Source organism: Sinocyclocheilus grahami, unplaced genomic scaffold (genome assembly GCF_001515645.1).
Source record: "Sinocyclocheilus grahami isolate Dianchi unplaced genomic scaffold, SAMN03320097.WGS_v1.1 scaffold388.1, whole genome shotgun sequence".
Taxonomy (NCBI): Eukaryota; Metazoa; Chordata; class Actinopteri; order Cypriniformes; family Cyprinidae; genus Sinocyclocheilus; species Sinocyclocheilus grahami.
Window position 1 is genome coordinate 935,233 of NW_015505567.1, and position 25,583 is coordinate 960,815.

A 25,583-nucleotide genomic window follows, 5' to 3' on the forward strand; every position below is an offset into this window, starting at 1 on the left:
TTAGAAGGTTTTTTTTTTTAAGATTTTATATATATATATATATATATATATACAGTATATATATATATTTATATATATTCTTATAAGTCTTGTTACTTAAGTACCAGATATAGGTGTCATGTTATAAAATATTAATACGAGTGACTTTATTTAACTTGAATTTAATAAAAACAGTTACTAATTATAACACTTTCTGAGGGTTGTCCCCCCTAAAAATATGATTAAAAACCAGTTTGTGTATTGTAAATAAAAATGTTTTATACTTTAAATAATTGTGTAAGTAAAACAACACAAACGAGCAAAAATACGTTTTAAGTTTAGAAACATTTTGAGTCTCCCCTCCCTTGCCTCACAGTGCTTTGGTTCAAATGCCTGCTTTCCTCTTTTACATCACCTAGGCTACACATGCACAAGTCCGGTGAGAGAGAACAAGATCAATAGTTGTGGAGGCTGTCAAGGCTATTTTATTCACTTAAACATGGATGAAGTGATTATTTTCTCTTTAAAGATGGGGTAAGCGATTTTTCAAAAACGTTTAGAAAACTTATTCGGGATGACTAGCAAAACAAATTTGTAGCCAATCAGCAGTAAGGGGTGTGTCTACTCATGATGTGGAGGAGAAAGCGTTCAGTACACTGGATGGACATTAGCCGAGCAGAGCGACAGAAAGATAGAGATGGCGGATAAAAAACAAAAGAGGAAAATGTCTGCAGAACAAAAGAAGGCTTAAGGCAAATAAGGCAAGAAGTAGGACCCGTGTACATATCGGATCAGCTTTCCAGCGCTGGATAGAACTCAAGGAGCAGAAGGCCTGCGATCGGACGCCGATGTTGCTTTGTTTCTTCTTGATAGGTGAATAACACCGTGTCCATGCCACAACAGCTAAAGTCTGTCTAGTACACTGGACGCGACCGTTGAAAATCATTTGAAATTTGTGTCAATACGTCATGAATAGAACGCAGCAGTAGTTTTCTGTCGGGGATTTGTCATGTCGTTCCGCACCGCATCCAGTGTAGACCATAGATATGTATGTATATCTATGGTGTAGACAGCATCACTGATTATAATGAGTTCCATAGAATTTTGTCGCGCTGCTCCACTCGTCTCCGGTGTAGACACGGTGTAACATTGGTTTTGCTTTGTTTCCCAGAACTAATCGTTGCCTGGGTTGCGTACATATGTGTGGGGCAGAGCAATCAAAATAAGGGCGAGACCCGATGTTTTCAGTACAAATATGCACAAGTCAAGCTGCAATACCAAACAGGACCACAGGGAAATGCCAAAGCTCCTGCCTTGACCTGACTGTACTACTTTATGGGTCCATTCAGAATCACTAAACCTTTTTTTTTTTTTACAACTAAACCCTCCCAATTGCTACCCAAAACTAGCCCAAACTAACTGCGTTTCGAGGGGGTCCCCCGGTAAAAATCACGTTCTGGGGGCTAAAATACACATTATTGGGTTCGCGTAAACCCGCGGACATGAAAAACAACCCGCGGCAACAGTGATAAAGTAGCCCAATTCCACGGAAAAAACGCTGACTTGGCAACACTGTGATGGATACAACGGACACGAGCGCTGTCGCGGCACGACCACAACAGCTTGACGTTGTCTAATTTGGCACGGTCTCCCTGCTGCACTAATGGTAGTAAGGCTTTCCTCTGTGTATACATATCCTTACAAGTACAATTTTAGCTGTATTATTTGTGTCCCCTTCAAAAATCGCTCTTGAAAATTTTTATGTATATTGCCTCCCCCAACTGTTAGACGAAATTTTCGCCCCTGCATGTGCCCCCTCGATATGAAAGGGCATGATGCCTCTGCCTCAGGGTCATTATGTTTCTAGATGCATACAACATCTCAGATCATATAATCCATAAAAATGCAGGATCAGATTGACATTAATTTGATCAGTTGGCAAATGTGAAATATGTTTTGACTTATAGGTCTGTAAAACATTTTGAGTTGTTTTTGGAAGCCAGATATACATGTACTAGATAAAACACTGTTGTATTTTATGAGGTTGCATGACAACTAAATAATTAAAGCACTAATTAATCACAGCTTGGCTGCTGGGCACCAAATCAGAGCCAGCTAGGATATTCAAATATCAGTCTGTGTGTTGAGTTTATTGGAAAATATTAATGTCTCATAGGAACAGATGTATGCGTCTGGGTTTCTCATGCAGAAACGTGGCTGTTTCACTCGGATAAACGTCACAAGGAAGAAAAGACAGAAAAGATGATTGCCACTTCAGTTCCATGCCAACTTTAAGTTCTTTCTGCAAGGATTGCGAAATGACAGCATAGTCTTACTAAGTAATTAAATTGTATAACTTATGCTGGACTGCAGAATAGGAGAATTTATTCACAATGTTGGAAATCCAAATACTTAAACAAGTTGGATTAAAAACAAAAACAAAAACAAAAACTGCTTCACTGTTTCATATACTTAAGCATGCATTATTGTTAATAGAGTCCTTGATGTAACATTTGGAACCGGCCTTTCAGAATGCAGCTCAAAACTCAGATGTTTACAGAACAAAATGTTCAAATAACCCACTGGTCCCATGTGTCACCATAGCAACAGCATCCCTCTCAACACCTGATGTTTAGTATGTGTCTCTGGACCTCTGCACTCCCCCAAGCAGGGCCGTAGCTGGGGTTTGCGGGGCCCCAGTGCAGGTACTAGTGGGCCCTGTTTGAAATTGTTTAATTTATATGTTCGTTCTATTTATTTATTTGTGCTATTTACACAAAGTTTTTTTCAAGTTTGTAGGTGTCTAGGGACAGAAACCAAACAATCAAATGTAAAATAGCACTGCATAGTCTTCACTGTAAAAATTAAATATACAGTCAAAACTAAAATGTATTCAGACACCTTCAACATTTCTCACATTATCACAGTTTATTTGCTATAGTTTAGAAAATGGTAATAAAATATGACAAGAACTCAGAGTTAAACTGTCAGAACAAATTTATCTTGATAACGTCAGATCACTTTGATAGAAAGGTATGTAATGGATTACAATCAACCAAAAATTCAGACAACTGTTAGTATGACAATATTTACACAATTATCAATAACTTGTTGACCAATTACCAAGCAATGCTTAATTTTGTTCAGTCTGTGGTGTAAAAAGTTCGCATTAGCAATTAAAGAAAAAACACTTAAGCAAAACATGGTCAGGTCAAAGTGTCTGAATAATTTTTGGTCCCAAATTTTTTTAATCAATTTTACTGGTAGTCCACTGTATGAAGATTTTTTGGGTATAATATGTCACAGTTTAGTTTATTTTGCTATACTTACATGAACTACAGTGTCCTGCACCCTGAATAATTTTTGGTTTGACTGTGGATTAATTCTTGTTAAAACTACAAAGTAATTCAGTAAAGAGCAGTGAGTGATTTTCTTTCTTTCATTTTCTTGGATTAACATTATGGACACCGACAGCAGCTAGTAAATTAGGCACGGTCACTTTAAGAGACAATGCATCCATTATAATGATACACATCCGATTTCTTTCTCAAACTGTTTATTTTCACTTAAGACATAACCGACAGTTTTTTTGAGGATACTCTCCAAAACGGGTATTTTGACATAATTTTGTATGTATTTGTCAGTACAAGAGCTAGAAGAGGCAAATTCGGTGTTCACGTGCTTTGAGACGTGTCTCTCTGTGTGCGCCCTGTGCTTTCACGCGGGTGCTGAATGGGGCTCTTTCACATCAATTTTCTGTTTGCATGTTTAAACTGCGATTTGTATTTGTATGTTCAGGTGCAGGAGGACGCGAAGGAGAGCTTGGTTCGGTGTTGCTGTCCGTGAGACGAACATGGCGCGCGAGTACCAGAGCATGTGAGCGAAGCGGAGCGGTGTGATGCTCCGTTAATATTCCGCTCACGCTCACCGTAAACCAATTCCCGCTCAGAACAAATTTGCGTGCATTATATTCGATTATAAATTACTGCTGCCTATATCTAGCCTACATTCTGAAGGACTACCTATTGTTTCGGGTCAGTTTTTTTTTTATATAATATTTTAATAGGCCTAAGTGATGTATGCTAATATCTTCTGTACTCTGTAGTTCTGTATTTAGGCCTATATACAGCTGTGTGTTAGCTTAGGTCTACAGTTTAGCTGAGATTATTTAATAACTACGGAGCTCCGAATATAATTCGAATTAACAATTCATTTCTACGATGTCAGCAGGTTTTTATTATTATTTATAAATTTTAAGCAATAATGATTTTAATAAGTAATTACGAAATATAATAATTCGTTCCACGATTTAGGCCTACTATAGGGAATGAACGAATTAACGAACGAATGAATTTGTGGCAGCTAAGCCTAAACAAGAGAACGAATACTTAATTCGTGGCCATAATTTAGACTAAACAAAAAAATGAATTCTTAATTCGTGGCCATAATATAGTCCTAGCATAAAAGAGAACTAGCCTATTCTAAATTTGTGGCTGTGATTTTGTCTGCATGTCATGATCGGGGCTCCGTACAACCGAATATAACCTTAGCCTACCTGTTTATTCATTTATTATGGTATGCAACTAGCTCACCTTTTGCTGCACCATGTTTGCATACATCTTCGTGCTTTCTGTAATCAATATGAATCTTTACTAACTTTAACAGTCTCCCCGCACTCCCTCTCAGTTTCTTCTCCCTGCTCATTCTTAACTTTGATTTTTACTTTACATTTATGTATAAGGCTTGCAACTTCGTTGAAACAATATCTGAACTCCATAACTGCTCTACTATTCTCGATCTCTACAGATTCTCGATCTCGAACAAGCAAATCACCAAACGTCATTCTGGGTTGAGCGAGCGGCATTTTTTAGGCTGACCTCAGCCAGTCGGTTGAGATCGCCGGGCCCGATGTTTTCAATACAAATATGCACAAGTCAAGCTGCAATACCAAACAGGACCACAGGGAGATGCCAAAGCTCCTGCCTTGACCTGACTGTACTACCTAATGGGTTCATTCAGAATCACTAAACCTCTGATCACCGCATAATCTAAAACACCATCAGCCAACCTCCATTATAAAACACTCATGCTTTTAAGCCAAATACACGCTGAAGAATAAATAATAATTTACTGACACCTGGACGTAAGTCACTATTCTCTGCATTAGTTAGCGCTGTTTTGAACTTACTGTTTGAATTTGCTTACTGGATCCTTGGACTTTCCAGTTTATTGGTTTAAAATGATGTGATCGCAAAAACCTGGTTCCTTTCATTGTTAAGGTATTGTTTTCTTTATAATGCACTGATTCAAATTAGTAAAGTCCTGCTTCCTCACTGCCCTTCACAACAAACCATGACAAATATGTATAATATGCAATGCATTAATATTTTTTATTAGTAGTAGGTAGTACTACTACTACTACTACTAATAATAATAATAACAGAAAACATTGCATATTATACATATTTATTGTACTTTTTAAGGTTCACATGACCAAAGCCTTTGTCTGTATTTGCTTGCGTGTCACCAAAGCCTGTAGTTGGCGATAGTGAGCACTTTTCATATGAGAAGAAGTCAGCAGTTAGTGCTGCTCTAATAAGCTCTGAAGGAAAATTTTAATCTCACATAGTGTTTACTGATTTTAGGGGTAAGCTAACTGTGATATGACAATGCAGGCTATGTTTTACAAGTGTTTATATTGCTGTGTTAGTTCAATGTATTAGGACCATACAATGAATGAATGAATGAATGATGCATTTATATAGCGCTTTATTGTGTATTGTTGTACACCCAAAGCGCTTTACAATCATGTGGGGGGGGGGGTGTCTCTCCTCAACCACCAGCAGTGTGAAGCATCCACTTGGATGATGCGACGGCAGCCACAGGACAATGGTGCCAGTGCGCTCACCACACACCAGCTACAGGTGGAGAGGAGAGAGAGTCATAGAGCCAATCAAGTGGATGGGGATTATTAAGAGGCCATGATTGACAAACGCCAGGGGGGCAATTTTGCCAGGACACCGGGGTTACACCCCTACTCTTTACGAGAAGTGCCATGGGATTTTTAATGACCACAGAGAGTCAGGACCTCGGTTTAACGTCTCATCCGAAAGACGGTGCTTTTTTGACAGTATAGTGTCCCCGTCACTATACTGGGGCATTAGGACCCACACAAACCACACTCACTAACACCTCTTCCAACAGCAACCTAGTTTTCCCAAGAGGTCTCCCATCCAGGTACTGACCAGGCTCAACCCTGCTTAGCTTCAGTGGGCTACCAGTCTTGGGCTGCAGGGTGATATGGCTGTGGCCATATAAATACATAACACAAATACATAACCGCACACGGACGGTTCGCTCGCACGCAGGTACTGCAAGTGTGGATGCTCAAATATTCAAGTTATAGTGAGCTTTAACATGATATCAAGAATAATTATTGATTCTTATTAATATATTAAGATCTTTCAGTCATTGATTTGATGATTATTACAAAACTAATTAGATAAAATCTAAATATTTAGGTGCCTTTTTCAGCTTGCATTTAGCAAACATATTTGGCTTAGATGTGATGCTTAGTTAAAATTTGGTGTAATACTTGATTGTTTCTCTGAATTGTTTAATGTGAGTTTACTTGGATGAGCCACTTTGCATTTGAAGTGTGTCCACTTTACATTAAGGTTCACTTTCACAGGTTACTAACGTTTATAACTTATTAATAAATAGTTCACAGGTGGTCACTTTATATCAAGGTGCACTTTAACAGGCTATTGATGTTTATAATTAATTAATAAATGGTTCACATGTGTTCACTTTACATTAAGGTTCACTTTCACAGGTTACTAACGTTTATAACTTATTAATAAATAGTTCACAGGTGGTCACTTTATATCAAGGTGCACTTTAACAGGCTATTGATGTTTATAATTAATTAATAAATGGTTCACATGTGTTCACTTTACATTAAGGTTCACTTTCACAGGTTACTAACATTTATAACATGTTTTATTATTATCTCATCACGTTGTGGGTGTGCTCTTATGTTTTCTTTTCTTTTCTTTTCTTCCCAAATAAAGTTTGATAATTTCATCTTGATAAACAAAAGTTATTAGTTTTTATACATTGCTGTGGATCAGAGTATGTGAGCGGAGCGGAGCGAGGAGTGGAGCAGCGTGATTTTGCCTGGAGCTAGGAGCGGATTTTTTGAAAGTCGGAGCGTTGAGATTTTCACTCGCTCCCAGAACACTCCGCTACTTCTCCGTCACGAGCACAAATTATGCCAACTCACGCATTAAACATAATTAGTTAGCTTGACAGATATGTGGATGATGAAGATTAAAATGGCGATGGACGAATGCGGGATGTTAAAGCATGTTGTAAATTGTACAGTTTGTTAATCTCTGCTCGAAACTAATATGCTGCTACATTGCTGCACACTGACAGAACACACAAGCTCGCAAATAACGTACAGATCGCACGCATACATTCAGTAATGAAGAAAATTTGGTCAACGATGTCCTGTGATTTATCAGCTTAAAAACGGAAAAGTCACAGCATATTCTTTCTGTTTCTGAAGTAGCTACTCTCACCTTCACCATAGTAGAGAGACGTTGCACAGACAATTAAGCTAAGTGAGTTAAGTGGTCATTTAATATGGACTTGGGCTAATTGTAGTGTTCCAATAAACCATGTTAAAACTATTCTTCTAGTATTATGCATTTATTTTTCGTTTAAAATAATTTCTGAACAGAACTTTGATTTTTCAAGCATAGTGAAATAATTTAGCTGCGGAGCGGTGTTTCTGGGCTGCTTTGAAAAAAAAAAATTTCTGAAAGGAATTTTCAGATGCAACGAGGAAAAACGGGATCAACACAAACATGCAACTTGTAAATAAAATAATCTGATATATAGCCTAAGTACAATTTAATAACATATAGCCTAGTTTGATATGAATTGGGTGTTCGTCAAAGATTGCATGCAGTCGGAGATTCCCGTGTTTACAGCTCCGTAAAATAACCTACTGGAAGCTGTAGTTTTGCTGTATAGGCCTATAGATAAAAATATTAAAATTACAAACACACAATAACATTTTAAGTTGCTTCCATTTCTGAAAAAAAGAATGTCCTAGTAATTGATGTTATAAATACACACGCCTGATTTTTGTTTTAATTATCCATTGTACATAAAAAAAAAACATTTGCAATCAAGACTGAAAAAAGCCAGAAGTGAATGTAAACCCGATTTGGCCCAGACTCTGTTGCTATCTGTGAAGCCAAGCATAAGAATAGTGTAACGAATCAGCTCATGGGAAATATGAATAATTAATCATAACTAGTTATAATTAATTATGAATATTTTAGATCCGCTGTAGATATATAGCTGACCTCTCAGGGTCAACTGTCTTGTCAATTCTAAGAACGTTAACTTCCTGGTTAAGGGAAATAACTTCCTTACTGTACAAGTCTACAAAAGCTTTTAGCATAAATCTGCATGATTAAGTGACTCCAGCTCTCTGCTCACATTCCTCTGGGCAATAAACCCAGTGATATCTGCATTGGTTGCCATGGGGCCTGTTCGGCTTCCTGGGGTGTTACGCATTTCGGGGGAAGGGTCCACAGGTCCTCATATGGCTTGTTAACTGAGGGGTGTTATAGATTTGTTAAATATAGCTAACAAAATATATATTGTGTGTTTGATTGGTCCAGACGCTACAATAGCCTACTAATGTAAATGTGTTAACCCACAGTGACACATTTTAACAGATTAATCGCATATTTTCGTTTGCTGCATGCTTTTAAAAACACAATAAAAATTATTATAATTTTTTTTTTGAGGAAAAAAAAAGAAGATACATCTTGTATAAGTTGCATTTTCAGAAATAATAACGGCAGGCCTAATAATGTTATAATGTACCAACATTATGAACACTATAGGATATTTTAGTTCGCCTCACTTTACAACAAATCCTTTAAATTTAACCGTATCAGAACAGAATAAGAATTTAAATATATATAATTCTAATGGATAAATATAATTGCAGGATATATTAATATATGCTTAGCAATAAACATGCCAAAACAAATTAATTTATAAAGAATCGTAAGGTAAAGTTCGGCAAATCTAAATGTGTCCATATTCGGGATGTAGCTGAAGCTAAACTATTAGCCTTATTAGGTAAACTAGGCTTTGTAGTTCACGCGCGTTCCAGTATCGATGGAAAAATATCATAATGAGCAAAAATATGCCACAGTGAAACATAAAATAGACTACCCCATAATTTTTGGTCATACAGTAAAGGCATAATTCAAAACTGCAACGTGCAAAGTGTTTGCAGTTTGAAAATTCAAGAATAATAGAAAAGTTAATAAGAATTATTTCTAAATGCAGCACCGTTCTTATTTCGCTCTGCCTAACCTGAACGAAAAAAATGTTTTTTTTTTGCTAAGAACGAACCGAAATTAAAACATTTAGCTTTTAATCTGTGTATTTAACAGCCTGGGAGACCTTCCCAGGGCAGTACCTTGCCTCACCGACTAAAATCAGGGCACCCACTACGGAGACGGCACCAGAGTTGAGGGGGCACAGTGACCGAAAACTGTGGGTGGCTGGGCCGGGCCCCCTCAGGCCCCCCACATTGGCACCGATGCTGCTGGTATCATAGTGATTGCTTAATTTGCTATAATTACCTCAATTTTCCCTGTAGGCTGAACAGCACATAAAATGGCTTTGAGGGCTGATAACACAAAATCATTTTTTTTATGCTCGATCAGCATAAAATTTATTGTGTTGTAGGTTTTTTCCCCCTTTTTTATTGCGTCTTTCTTTGCTCTGATGCGCTCATCTTCAAAATATCAGTTCTAAAAGCTGTTTTGTTACCTCATTCTCCATGACAATCACTCTCCACAAGAGCATTAAGCAATTATGCCCCCACTCACCTGTTTTCCTGTTGCATGTTCTTTTGCCCCAGGCATATTAAAGTCTACAAAAGTGGTTATCATCCAACCCTTCTTTCTTTGCAGGAAAACTGTGAGCCTGCACTTCTTCACTAAGCCTCTCTCTCTTTCTGTATGAGTGTGTAAAGTGATGGGATTGATTATGTGGTTGTGGGTGATGGTATTTATTGTAGAGATGGTCAGTGTTTGTGGTGCAGGCCTGTCCTGTGGTCTGCAGGGCAGATCTGTTTCAGAAAGCCTGTATAAAGAGGGAGATGTGATCATTGGTGGTCTCTTTCCAGTTCATGTTGAAGCACGAGAGCCTGATCATGCTTTCACTCATACACAGCATGGTTCCCGGTGCCAAGGGTGAGTATAGTGTGTTCAATAGAACTAAAAGGCAGAGCTGTAGAGAAACTGTTCATGCATTTAAAATGCAACAATTTTATGTAGTTTTTAAAGGATTTTGCTAACCACAATTCGCCTATAATAAACTGTAAAAAGTGAAAAACATAAAACTAGTGCTTTTTATTAATTTATTTATATTTATTAGTGTAACGGAATGTAGTCAGTTAAATTATATTTTGTATCAGTTAATGTATTGGGGAAAAAATAAATCTTATATTACATTATGTCTCATTAAACTTTACATTTTTGTTTTCCCCTCAGTGTTGACCTTCGCTCATACCGCTGGCTCAAAGCTATGATCTTCACAGTGGAGGAGATTAATCGGGACCCTGTCCTGCTTCCAAACATTACTCTGGGGTACCTGGTAGCTGACACCTGCCTAGCTGAGGGCACAACACTAAGTGCTGCCTTAGCTCTGGTAACGGGGCAGGAGGAGACAGTGTCGGGAGCAGAATGCAATGGGGCCCCAATGGTGCCTGTCATTATTGGTGACGCTCGTTCCTCTGCCTCAATAGTAGTGGCTGACACGCTGGGAGTGTTTGATATCCCCATGGTAAAATTAAGTGTTCTGTATTTTACAGATGAGATGAGTTTTGTTGTATTTATTTATTATATTATTTTTGAGCAACAATTTCAGTGAAATGCTTGTCTCTGTGCTTTGTCTGTACAGGTGAGTTATTTTGCATCCTGTGCTTGTCTCAGTGACAGTCGCAGATTTCACTCTTTCCTGCGCACTGTTCCCAGTGATGCTTTCCAGGCCAAGGCCATGGCCCGTCTGCTGCGCCTGTTGGACTGGACCTGGGTGGGGGTAGTTGCAGGAGATGATGAATATGGTAAAAGTGGCTTGCAGCTGCTTTTGAAAGAGCTTGAAGGTACAGGGGTCTGTGTGGACTATGTGGAAGTTATCCCAAAATCACATTCCCAAAGCAGGATCAGGCGGATTGTGGAAAGGATCCAGAGTTCCACAGCTCGTGTGGTGGTGACCTTTGCCATTGGCCCAGACCTTGAAGTTGTGTTTAAGGAAGTTGTGGTGCAGAATGTGACCAACAGGCAGTGGATAGCCACAGAGGCCTGGAGCACCTCTATTCAGTATTCTGTCCCAGCAAGCATTCCTCTCCTGGCCGGTACAATCGGTTTTGCTCTGCGCCGGGCTGATATTCAGGGTCTTGATGCTTTTCTTGCCCGGCTGAACCCCGAGAAGCAGCCAAATGAACCATTTGTAAAGGATGTTTGGGAAGAACTTTTTGGGTGCTCACTGGCACAGGACTCTTCATCTAAAAGACCAAAGTGCACAGGCTCAGAGAATGTAGAGAAACATGGACGCATCTACACAGATGTTTCACAGCTGAGAGTCACTTACAATGTGTATAAGGCTGTGTATGCTATTGCCAATGCTATTCACAACATGATGGCCTGTCAGCCTGGTGGAGGGCCGTTTGAAGATGGAGAATGTCCTGATGTGACCCGAATAAAGCCCAGACAGGTACAGATGGGAGGGGAATCTGAAAATATTAATTTTAAATAATGTTTTAAATAATAAAATATGCATTTTAAATAAGGTTTTTATTTTATCTACATTAACCACTTTTAGAAGTAGAAGTGCTACTTTCAATTTTGACAGAGTTAACTTTTTAAATAAATAAAAAATAAATATATATACTGTGTTCTATCATCTTTCCTTTCACAGATTCTGCACTACTTAAATGCAGTAAACTTCACAACACCAGTGGGTGAGCTGGTCTATTTTGAAAATAATGGAGAGCCATCTGCCTCTTATGACATTATGAACTGGCATGTAGATGAAAGCGGGGCAGTGAATTTCGTCCAGGTTGGACAGTTCGATGCAGCCAAAGGTCCAGGCCAGGAGCTGAACATAAACCTTGAGAAAGTGGTTTGGGGAGGAGGCTGGGCTGACCAGGTAAGTGAATGTTTTTTTGTTTTGTTTTTATCTCTAATACAAAAATTTCTCAGATGAATGAATGAATAAATAAATAAAAGTTTTTTGTTGTTGTACATAGATACACTGTGTCACAATTAAGACAAAAAGAGTCTGTAAAAAACAGTCTGTATGTTGTGTTACTTTTGTGTCGGTGTTATGTGTGAGGTGTACATTTTTATTATCCTGTGCACTGACCCTACTTAAATATGTATTCTGTAATTTCACTATTCAGAAAACATGAATGTGTTAGTTTATGTGTATGTGTCCATTATCCTTTCATTAAGGGACATAGTAGATAAAATCCTTTAATGGACAGACTGTTGAGAAATGAGAGATATGCCTGTGATTATGTATCAGTCTTGTATATGTGTGAGGAAAGAATTTTATTCTTTCTGTTCTTCTTTATGTGCTTGTTGTGCTTATAGATATTGTGTTGTTATAAGGTTGCTGTGAGTTTGACAGACTTTCTTTCTTAATCATTCAGGTTCCTGTATCTGTGTGCAGTGCAAGCTGTCTTCCAGGCACTAGAAAGGCTGCACAAAAAGGAAAACCTGTCTGCTGTTTTGACTGTCTCCCATGTGCTGCAGGGGAAATCAGCAATATGACAGGTATTAATAACCTCTTTACAAACATTTATTTAAATAATGCCAAGGTTCCTATTATGGATCATGATTCACCAGCTGAAAACCACTGGACTTTCAAATGTAAGACCACACTTGCCATGTGCAATGTCTTTATCTCTATCATAATGTTCTTTAGACTCTACAGAGTGTGTGAGATGTCCTGAGAGGTTCTGGTCAAACAATGAAAGAACAAAGTGTACCCCAAAGATTGTGGAGTTTCTGTCTTTGCAAGATACAATGGGAGTTATCCTGACAGTCTTATCCGTCACTGGGGCGACACTAACCACGACTGTTCTGGCAGCCTTTTTCCATCATCGTGACACACCTCTTGTACGGGCCAACAACTCAGAGCTGAGCTTCCTACTACTGGTGTCACTCACTCTCTGCTTCCTGTGTGCACTAGTTTTTATTGGCCAGCCTGCACCGTGGAACTGCATGCTACGTCACACCTTGTTTGGAGTGAGCTTTGTGATCTGCATCGCTTGCGTCCTTAGTAAAACTGTGGTGGTGCTGGTGGCTTTTCGGGCCACTCTGCCTGGATCTAACCTGATGCAGTACTTTGGGCCCATCCAGCAGAGGGCAGGCATCTTCCTTTGCACACTGGTTCAGGTTGTGATATGTTTACTGTGGCTGCTGCTGGCTCCTCCTCTGCCCACAGAGAATGCAGGAGGTGAGCTTGGTGCTCGAGTGATCCTGCAGTGCACGGTGGGATCTGTTGTGGGGTTTGTACTAGTGCTGGGCTACATCGGTCTGTTAGCAGTGGTCTGCTTCCTGCTGGCCTTCTTTGCGCGAAAGCTTCCAGACAATTTCAATGAGGCAAAATTCATTACTTTCAGCATGTTGATCTTCTGTGCTGTGTGGATTGCGTTTGTGCCGGCATACGTCAGCTCACCAGGGAAGTACACGGTAGCTGTGGAGATTTTCGCCATTTTGGCTTCCAGTTACGGCCTGTTGCTGTGTATATTCACCCCAAAATGTTACATAATTCTGCTTAAACCTGAGAAAAATACAAAAAAGAACATGATGGCCAGATAAGGTTTACAAATGAAAGTCTTTTGTGAGGCAACATTTTTCCTGAGAGCAATATTTAACTATGTAGAAATTTGCATATTATCACAATAACAACAACAAAAAGTTCATTAATCAGTTTGATGAAACATTCTAATCCTCTAGTCTCTAGTCTAATCTCTAATATTACAGATGTTTTGTTTGTATAGTTGTATATGTGTTTCGATGTACTGTGTCTCAGTAAACAATATTATTTAAATAAACAGAACAAAATACTGCTATCCTCAGTAAGCCTACGCCTCTGAATGTGGGATGATGAGAATCAGCCCCATAACAAGACCAGCCCCATAACAAGACTGGTCCACCTTCATGTTTGACCCATGGAGAGGGTGTTCTTCTGCTCATAATATTTGCCTTTTTTGCACCAGACATAGCACTGATCCATGGGTCCAAGAAGTTCCAGTTTGGTCACATCACTCAATAAAACATTCTTCCAGAACTTCACAGGTCTATAAAAATGAATTTAAGCATATTCAAGTTAGCCTTTTATGTTCTTCTTGGTCAAGAGTGGCAAGATGTCCCAACAAGTGTTATTCTTTATACTGTGGTATACTGAGATGTTTTTTCCTCCATTAACTAGGTAATTTTGCAAGTCTTTAGCAGTAAATTGTTTTTTTTATCAGTTGCTCAGTTTAAAAAATGTTCTCCCCCTGATGACATTGTGCTTTTTCTTCAGTGCCCTCAAAGATTTTCTTAACTCATTTTAAACATTAATAAGGCTGCCAGTTGTGTCTCAGGGAACTGTTTTGGAAATCTTCTTTTATCAATAAACTTTCTTATGTAATAAAACGTTTGTGCTTTTGTGAGAGCTCTTTTGACTTGGCCATATTTGCTTCTCAACTTTAGCACATGCATGGTCTAAATGTATTTATATAAAGTAATTGTAAAATGAGACTTATACACCGAAGCAACTTTTTTTTTTCTTGACCTGCAACTTTGTAATGTTCATTACTCCCCCTCACATTAACTTTAGCCTTTTAACTCTGTTGTAATTATGAGGGGGTCCTTGGAAAATCTTCTCCCCTGTAAGGGGTCCCTGGCTCCAGAAAGTTTGAAAACCCCTGGAATATAGTTTTAAAAAGGGTTTTGTTAACGATAATTGAGAATAAATTGTAAAAAGTAAAACTTTATCTACCTAACCTGAACCTGACATATTTCTGCACAGCCCGGAGCACATTTTAAGGTTACCCGACTCAATATTTTTATTTTGTATATTCCAACTTAATAGGATTATTATATCAGGATACATTTTGTTTTCTCTCCATATAGGGTATTCCTGAACTGTGCCAATTATCCAGTTCCTCCTCAAATCAATGGAAATTTGCATTTTACATTCTCTTTCAGCTTTGTTCATACTGCTGGCTCAAAGCTATGATCTTTATGGTGGAGGAGATTAGTCAAAACCCTGTCCTGCTTCCAAATGTTACTGTGGGATACCTGGTAGCCGACACTTGCCTAGCTGAGGACACAACAATGAGTGCTGCTTTAGCTTCATATAAAAAAAATATGATCATATTACCCCAATTTTACAGTCTCTAAACTGGCTACCTATTAAGTTCCGTATCAGTTACAAAATATTATTACTTGCGCTCTGGTAATGGGGCAGGAGGAGACAGTGTTGGGAGCAGAATGCAACAGGGCCACAGTGGTGCCTGTCATTATTGGTGACGCTCATTCCTCTACCCATGGTATTACGAAGTTATTTGGAAGACACTTGTTATAAGAGTTGTTTATGCATATTTGGTGTGACTTTTAGACAAGTGTTGCAATGATTAGAGTTTCAAGGATCACCGTGTTGTATTAATGTCCATAAAACCTTTCCTAGTAAGAAGTTTGAAAAAATGCTTTTTAGATGTATATTTTCTGAAAACGAATGAACTGGAATGTTCCCACATCTCTCTGACTCCCTGGAAAATACATCAAAATGCATATTTAGAGTTGTCTTGACTTTTAGAAAAAGACTCTCCAGTAAGCTGGGAGGGTTAAACCCAATGTTGAAACTACTCTAAGTTCTTCTCATGTACTCTCAGAAATTTCAATAGGCTACACTGAAAATAATTTCAGAGTCTATTATTTCTATTATATATTATTTACAGAAAGAGGTCATTTGTGTGAAAAAAACATTGTCAAATTAAACTTTTTAAAATAATGTCATTAAAAATTTCATTTTCATGTTTTATTTTTTAAGTGAACTAATAACCAGGATTTTCAGTGAAATTATTCTTTTTAAACTGTTTTTTCCCTCCAGAACTTGTTTCTGTGTTTTGTCTATCCAGGTGAGTTTTTTTGCATCCTGTGCTTGTCTCAGTGACAGTCGCAGATTTCACTCTTTCCTGCGCACTGTTCCCAGTGATGCTTTCCAGGCCAAGGCCATGGCCCGTCTGCTGCACCTGTTGGACTGGACCTGGGGTGGTCGCAGGATGATGAATATGGTAAAAGTGTTGTGAACTGAAAAATACACAAATCTGTGTGGACTACCTGGAATTTATTCCAAAATCACACTCAAAGCAGGATCAGACAAACTGGAGAGGATACAGAGTGTTACAGCTCGTGTTGTGGTGACCTTTGCTATTGTCCCTGATATAAAAGTTCTACTGAAGGGAGTGGTGGTGCAGAATGTGACCAACAGGTAGTGGATAGCCAGAGGCCTAGAGCACCTCTATTCTGTTCTTTGACCCAGCAAGCAGTTCTCTCCTAGCTGGTATCATTGGCTTTGCCCTGCGTCGGGCTGATATTCAGGGTCTTGGTGCTTTTCTTGCCCAGCTGAGCCCTGCGAAGCAGCCAAATTAACTGTTTGTAAAATATATTTGGGAAGAAATGTTTTGGTGCTCACTGGCACAAGACTGGCAGCCTTCATCTAAAATTCCAAAGTGCACAGTCTCAGAGAATGTGGAGAAATATGGCCGCATCTACACAGATGTTTCACAGTCACTTACAGTGTGTATAAGGCTGTGTATGCTAGACAGGTTCAGATGGGAGGGGAATCTTAAAATATTATATATATATATATATATATATATATATATGTACGCAACATTTTTTATAAATACTGCATATGATGTGTTTTCCTTTCACAGCTTCTGCACTATTTACATGCAGTTAACCTCATAACACCAGTGGGTGAGCTGGTCCATTTTGAAGATAACAGCGAGCCATCTGCCTCTTATGACATTACGAACTGGCATGTAGATGAAAGCGATTCAGTGAATTTTGTCCAGGTGGGGCAGTTTGATGCAGTCAAAGGACCAGGCCAAGAGCTGAACATAAACCTTGAAATAGTGGTTGGGGGAGGAGGCTGGGCTGTCCAGTGACTTTGATTTATTATATAATTTCAAATGTTGTGGGTTCAAATATATGTCTTTAGAGATGCAAATACAAACAGATTTTTTTTTCTCTATTGAGAACTGTGACATTCTGTGTTGATTCCACCAGGGTCTGATCTGCCCTAAGTTTTTGTTATATTACTCTCATTCTTTCTATGAGGGGTCAGCAGGGCTTTCTTGTCATGTAGACAAATAGTAAGAAACAAATCAGCAGACGAGAAACAGAAACAGAAGAACAGAATTTGAATGACATGAATGTCCTCTCAAATGAAAACAGTCTGTATGCGGTGTTTCTTGCTTTAGCTTTATGGTTATGTTTTCTGAATGAAAATGTCAGTATACAAGTTTGTGTGCATTTGGTATCATGTGCATTTAGTTAAAAGGGTCTGAGTAAGTGTGCATGTGAATGTGTTCACTATCTAACCTCTTTGTAAGATTTTAATGGACAGACTCTTGAGTGGTGAGAGATGTGCCATGGATGGGAATGAGTCAATGATTGTGTATATAAGTGTACTTTTCTTTTGTAAAATAAAAAAAAAAATTTGATTTGTGTGAAAAAACTATTTTATTTCTTTATGTGCTTGTTATACTCACAGATATTGTGTTGTTAGAAGGTTGCTGTGAGTCTGATATAGTTTCTTCCTTCATCATTCATTCAGTTTCATGTATCTGAATCTGTGTGCAGTACAAGCTGTTTTCCAGGCACTAGGAAGGCTGTACAAAAAGGAAAACCTGTTTGCTGTTTTGACTGCCTCCCTTGTGCAGGCGGAGAAATCAGCAACATTACAGGTGTGTTTATATGTGTGTGTATATATACAGTCATGTGAAAAAGAAAGGACACCCTATTGAATTCCACGGGATCTGTATCAGGACATAATAAAAAAATAATAATCTGGTCCTTGGCAGGTCTTAAAATTTGAACAATTAAACCTCAGATGAACATCAACACATGACATATCACACTCTGTCATTATATATTTAACAAAAACTAGGCCAAAATGGAAAAGCCATGTGTAACAAACTAAGGACACACTTACTGTTAACATGGGAATTAAGAGGGTAAGTAACAGTCAGGCACTGCTAATAAAATACCTTTGATTAACTGATCATCAGCAAGTGTGAGCAGCTCTATAAAAGCAGAAGTTTTTGGCAGTTTGCAGGTCTGGAGCCTTCAGGTGTGTGTTAACACAATGCTAAAGAGGAAAGACATCAGCAATGATCTTACAGAAGCAATTGTTGCTGCCATCAATATGGGAAGGGTAATACGGCCATTTCCAAACAATCAGTCCATCATTCCACAGTGAGGAAGATTATTCACAAGTGGAAGACATTCAAGACAGACACCGATCTTCCCAGGAGTCGACGTCCCAGGAAATTCACTCCATGGTCAGACCATACAATACTCTGAGAAATTGCAGACAACTAAAAAAGGAAACCTCTGACTCTACAGGTCTCAGTTAACATGTTAAATGATAACGTTTGTGACAGTACAATTAGAAAAAGACCAGACAAGTATGGCATGTTTGGAAGGGTTGCCAGAAGAAAGCCTCTTCTCTCTAAAAAGAACATGGCTGGCCTTCTTTGCCCAAAAGCTTCCAGACAATATCAATGAAGCTAAATAAAATACTTTCAGCATGTTGATCTTCTGTGCTGTGTGGATTTTGTTTGTGCCAGCGTATGCCAGCTCACCACAGAAATACACGTTAGCTGTGGAGATTTTCGCCATTTTGGCTTCCAGTTATGGCCTTTAGCTGTGTATATTTACCCCCAAAATGTTACATCATTCTGCTTAATCCTGAGAAAAATACAAAAAAATAACATGATAGCCAGACAAGCTCAAAAATTTTTCTGACAAGACTAAATTTTTACAGAGTGCAAGATATCTTTGTAGAAATATATTATGACAATAACAATAAAGCTGTGCATTAATTAGTTTGATGACATTCTAATCTAAATTTTGCAATATTATATGTTATTATATATTATATATTATATAGAGTTAAATTCATAGTTGAAAGCAGTGGCATATCTGGCACTTTACTGTTTAAACGACATTGATATTGGCAAAAGTGACATGTATCAGAAAGACATTAAGTATACAGAGAGAACAGCTGCAAACAGCTGACAAACATTAATAACAGCTTTAGAAAAAATGAAGAGACCACTGCATCTCTACATGTATAGCAGCTATTCCATTCCAGTGTCTGTTAAATTCCAACTCAGGCACACCTCTGCTTAATGAAGTACTGAATAGGTAATCACCTTAGCCAAATCTTAACAAGGAAACATATAAAACCACTGCTGTGGTCATCACTATCCTCTTGCAATAGGACCAGCTGGATGGCAAAAATAGTGCTAGTAGTACCTCGAAAGTAATTGGAATCAAATAATAACCATTGGCCATGCCAAAATAGTAAAAAAAAAACTTTGAATGAGGAAAAGAAGGATTCAATTCAGGCTTTTCTGGCAAAGGGATACAGTGAGTGTCAGGTTACTTCCATCATTAAAATTTCGAAGACAAGTGTTCATTAAAACAAGGTCAAGCTGTAGACATTGGGGACAACACAGCTACAGACCGGTAGAGGGCAAAAATGACTCTCCACTGACAGGAATGACCACCAACTCATTTGAATGCCACTCAACAACCGTAGGAAGTCATGAAGTGACATACAAAAAGAATGGCAAATGGAAGCTGGGGTGAAGTGCATGGCGAGGATGGATTGAAACTGGCTCCTAGGGGCAGGGCAAATCTAGAAAAAAGCTCTTCATCAAAGTGAAGCAAAGAAGAGCCAGGCTGAGGTTAGCAAAAGACCATAAGGATTGGACCATAGAGGACTAGAGGAAGGTCATCTTCTCTGATGAGTCCAGTTTTCCACTTTGCCCAACACCTGGCCATCTAATGGTTAGACTGAGACCTGGAGATGCCTACAAGCCACCCGCTTTGAAAATTTGGTGGATGAAAGGTGATGATCTGGGGGTGCTTCATCAAGGCTGGAGTTGGGCTCATTAATCAAGCAATGTACAAGGTTGTCCTGGAAGAAAACTTCCTTTCTTCTGCTCTGACAATGCTCCTCAACTGATTTTTTTCTTCAGCAGAACAAGACCCTTTCATGGCCAGGCCAAAATCTCCAGACCTGAACCCCGTTGAAAACCTCTGGTGATCAAGAGGAAGATGGATGGTCACAAGCTATCGAACATAGCTAAGCTGTGTGAATTTTTGCACCAGGAGTGGCATAAAGTCACCCAACAGCAATGTGAAAGACTAGTGGAGAGCATGCCAAGATGCATGAAAGCTGTGATTGAAAATCAGAGTTATCCCACCAAATACTGATTTATGAACTCTTCTTAAGTTAAAACATTAGTATTGTATTGTTTAAAAAGGAATATGAACTTTCTTTGCATTATTTGAGGTCTGAAAACACTGCACCATTTTTGTTATTTTGTCATTTTCTGCAAATAAATGCTCTAAATGACAATATGTTGGATATGTTTGGATATTGGGAGAAATGTTGTCAGTAGTTTATAGAATAAAACAAAAATGTTACCTACAAAAACATACCTACAAATAGTAAAACCAGATAAATGTATATTTTTGCTGTGGTCTCTTTTTTCCAGAGCTGTATGTCATGTGATGAAATCAATTCAATTCAAGTTTATTTGTATAGAGCTTTTCACGATACAAATCGTTGCAAAGCAACTTTACCGAAAATTAAGTTTCTACAATATATTTAGTAGTAGCTTATCAGTGGTGACTGTCAGTTAATGTACATATGGCAGAAATGTACGGAAAAATCAATTAAGGACGTAATCAAAAAGACGAACAGCAAACAAACTTATAGCAACATTTGGTAGTTCTGTATGTTGTTTCAGGGTTGGCATCATCTGAGGGGTTGACATCATCTCTTCTCAGGTGTTCTGGATCCAGACTGAAGCTTGTGTAAATCTACAGAAACAGAGAAACAAATAGAGACATAATTATCGTAGCTGCTGTTCCAACCAAGCAAAATTGATTTGTTTAACCCAAGCTAAAGAATAATAATGTGCATTTGATCAGATATAACTGCAGTACAAGATTATGAGATGCATTATTAGAATGCTTGGCCAAAGAGATGTCTTTAATCTAGATTTAAACAGAGAGAGTGTGTCTGAACCCCGAACGCGAAATGCCAAATGCAAAAAATCTCTACCTCCTTTAGTGGACTTTGCTATCCTAGGCACTACCAAATGTAACGAATCAGCTCACAACAGGAAATATGAATAATTAACCATAACTAGTTATAATTAATTATGAATATTTTAGATCCGCTGTAGATATTTAGCTGACCTCTCAGGTCAACTGTCTTGTCAATTCTAAGAACGTTAATTTCCTGGTTAAGGGAAATAACATTTTACTGTACAATTCTACAAAGCTTGTAGCGAAAATCTGCATGATTAGTGACTCCAGTTATGAGCAAACAATGAACACGTCAAGTGTGATACAAGTAAGGTTTTATTAACTACATAAACACTTAAACTAGTCTAACAGACTACATAAACACATAAACTGGTCTAACATCCTACATACACACATAAACTGGTCTAACATACACATACACACACACACACAAGTTTATTGAGTGAGGGGACTGTGACGATTTGTTAATCTAATGAATAATTGATTTGTTAAATCAAATAAAAATTAGTGTGTCAGATTGGTCGAGACGCTACACAAAAGTCCAGAGTTTTGTGACCTTAGGGCGCGTGATGGATTATAGTGTGGTAGAAAACTAGTTAGGTATGCAGGAGCTAACCCATTTTAGTAAATCAGCTCAAAAGGGACATATTTATGACTAATTATAACTGATTATGATTAATAATAAATATTTAGATTAGATCATAGAATTAACTGTAGCAGAATCAATATTACAATTATTTGATCTGTCCGTCCACTGAGCAGACAATATAATCATTTATCAATTCAAGGAAAGATTATTTTCCTGGCCAAGGAAAGTAGCTTTCCTTCTTTATGCAGTGCTAGCAGTAATGTAGCATGTAGCAAGACTTCAAACATTCAGTGACTTCGAATTGTGAGCAACACACAGAAACAATCAGTTGTGAATATAAGGGATTTAATAAATGAAACTATATCTAACATATAACTAAACTAAGCACAACACATATATACAGAATGAAGGAAAGTAAGGAAGAGAGAGAGAGAAGAGTAAAAGAATGGCAGTATTTCACATCAGTTAACCACAACCTAATGAGAATCATCAAAGAATCACCTTAAAACGGGTCTCAAACTTAAACACGCATCTAAATAGTTGTAAACGGTTACTTGTATTGGCTTCGATTGCTGAACAAGATTCTTGATGCGGTAGACAACGGTTCTTGAGTTCTCTTAGAAGTGAGCTGGAAGTTTTCTTTGTCTTCTTCTGAAGATAGGAAAGTCCACAGCGGATCGATTTATTGAAGATAAAAACTGCCGGAAAATCAAACTCAAGAGGAGAGTCTTGAGAAGTCTTAGTGTCGTCTCAAAAGAAGAGGTTTTCTGAGCAAAGATCATTTCGAGCTAATGACTTTTGAAAGTTTTCTATTCACAACCACCTTTGGGTGGAATAGCCAATACCAGGCGTGAATTTTTGAGCGGGGGAAGTTTTCTTTGTCTCCCTTTATGTTCCATTTGCATGTTTATGGCCGGTCTGGAATATTGGTGCAGTTTTAACCCAAAATATAGTACAAAACATATGATGCATTTCACAATCACATACTGTACATCATTGTTTGAGGAATAAAGAGCAGATAATATTGATACTAAGAAAGAAACATTTAGAATATATTAAACCAGAGATACATTCATACACCTGAATATCAGCGTTTGGGCTTAACTAATACAAATACAAAATAACGAGTGGTAACGTCTCGGGAACGGAGATGTCACGTCGTGACCGACGAATTGGGATATCGCTTCGATAGACCAATCTACTTCGAGTGCAAACTAAACGAGCCAATGCACATTGGCATGCAATTATTGCATCCAGCTGCCGCTGATCACAGCGTGAGTATAATAAGGCAGCAGGCGCAATGCATACCAGGTTTTCGCTGAGGAGCCGAGCCGGCGACCCGGCCGCTAAGCGGTGGTACAGTAATCGTGGCGACGGAACGGGACGTCTCCGTTCCCTCCTTCAGGGAACGAGGGTTACCATACGTAACCGAGACGTTCCCTTTCAGTCGGTCACTACGAGTCACGTCGTGACCGACGAATTGGGATCCCTACCAAAGCGCCATGGTGCTGCCCCTTCCAGTGCCCTGTGCGAGCCGCCTGCGAAACAAAAGATTCTCCGCCCGGCCCTCCTCTGGGGGAGGGAGTGGTGCGTTCACCATCTCCCGAAGAGCAGATCCTGAGTGGGGCCGGGGCCTGGACCCCACTCATCCTCCTCCTTCGCCAGACGGCAGCAGCGGGCGGTTCGAGGCAGCAGCTGACCGCCGGGGCAGGATGTGTTGGATCGCCTGAGCCGGCTTCTGGGCAGCCGAGAACTGCTGGGCAAAGCTCTTGACTGCGTCGCCGAAGAGGCCGGTCTGGGACACAGGGGAATTGAGGAACCGAACCTTGCCGGTGTCCCTCATGTCTGCCAGACACAGCCAGAGATGGTGCTCCTGGACCACAAGCGTGGACATCGCACGACCCAGGGAACTCGCGGTGACCTTCATCGCTCGGAGCGCGAGGTCAGTGGCGGTTCGGAGCTCTTTCAGAACTTCCGGATCGTGACCACCCTCGTGCAGGTCCTTCAGTGCCTTAGCCTGGTGCACCTGCAGTAACGCCATAGTGTGTAAGGCAGAAGCAGCTTCCCCGCAAAGCCATATAGGCACTGCCGGTTAGACCAGACGAATGCCTACAGGCCCGAGAAGGAAGTACCGGGTCTCCCTGCCAGGAGGAGGCGGACTTAGGACACAATTGCATCGCTACCACCCGCTCCACCGGGGGGATCGCCGAATACACCTTCGCTGCACCGCCGTCGAGGGTGGGGAGGGGGGAGGAGCCCGCCGGCCGGTCTCTGGCAGTAAAAGGTGCCGTCCATGACCTGGTGAGCTCGTCATGCACCTCCGGGAAGAAAGACACCAGGGGGGGGCGCTGAGAACCAGCGCGAGCCACCCCGAGAACCCGAGAAACCAATCATCCAGTCTTGAGGGCTCGGGACGCGGTGGAGGTTTCCACTCGAGCCCGACCCTTTCGGCGGCCCGGGAAAGCATAGCTGTCATCTCCGGATCCGATTCAGGCTTTGCCACCATCCCGGAGGGCGGCAGCGCGGCCGAATCCTCATCGGACAGCTCTCCCTCCGATGCTGAGATCGACATCTGGTCGGGGGGAGGTCCACTGGATACCGCTGGTACGCTCTTTAAAGAGGGCCCAGCGCGTTCCGTGGGTCGCTCCACTGGATCGGAGGAGCAAGAGGAGTGATGGTCCCTAGAGGGTTGGTTCCCTGCGGGGTTTGCCATCACTGTAACCCTCAAACCGCCCGCGCTACTGCTGGAAGTGGTTCTCGTCTGCCTTCCGCCAGAACGAGCCCCAGATCGCGGCAACGGGACTCCGCCCCCTTGCGAGTAGCGGAGCCTAGTTCGCAGCTCCGAGATGGTCATCTTCCCGCAATGAGAACATGACTCATCCACGAAGGCCACCTCAGCATGCTTAATGCCCAGACATGTTAGGCAGCGATCGTGACCATCACCTGGTGCCAGGTAACGACCGCACCCAGAAACGCACGGGTGAAACGGCATCCTTATAAGAATGATCCGTCGTCTTTATAAAGACGCACCCGTGTAGCTCTTTTAGAGAAATTTGCTCTTTTTAGGAAATGCTCTTTTAGTGCTGAGGCGCACAGGGGAGATGGCCGCTTTGCAACACGACAGGGGGTAGTGCAGCCTGAAGTGCGCAACCCACACGACACTGGAACGACCACCGCTAAAGCACCGTCCCGCCAACACAGAAAGCTTCTGAGAGCGTGCTGAACTCGTAGTTCTCGAAATAAACATAGAGCAGAACGATGTTGTTGCTCGGCTCCGAAGCGAAAAGCTGATATGCATTGCACCTGCTGCCTTATTATACTCACGCTGTGATCAGCGGCAGCTGGATGCAATAATTGCATGCCAATGTGCATTGGCTCATTTAGTTTACACTCGAAGTAGATTGGTCTATCGAAGTGATATCCCAATTCGGGAACTCAGCTAATCTAATAGGGAAACGTACAAACAACACATGCATATACCAGATACATTTGTAACTGATTAATTATTGTCTAAATAAAGAAAAGGTCTTTATGTGTGTGTGTGTGTGTGT

At 40.0% G+C, this 25,583-nt stretch overlaps 1 protein-coding gene and 1 pseudogene across 1 annotated transcript; both read left to right on the top strand.

The window, feature by feature from the left end:
- The first annotated feature begins 10,071 nt into the window (after positions 1-10,071).
- LOC107550112 (extracellular calcium-sensing receptor-like) lies at positions 10,072-13,913 on the top strand. Its single transcript, XM_016231335.1, has 6 exons — positions 10,072-10,277; positions 10,578-10,869; positions 10,987-11,799; positions 12,004-12,234; positions 12,740-12,863; positions 13,015-13,913. The coding sequence occupies exons 1-6, from the start codon at positions 10,072-10,074 to the stop codon at positions 13,911-13,913; spliced, it is 2,565 nt and encodes an 854-aa protein (XP_016086821.1).
- A 278-nt stretch (positions 13,914-14,191) lies between these two features.
- LOC107550109 (extracellular calcium-sensing receptor-like) lies at positions 14,192-19,020 on the top strand (annotated as a pseudogene).
- Positions 19,021-25,583: the final 6,563 nt, after the last annotated feature.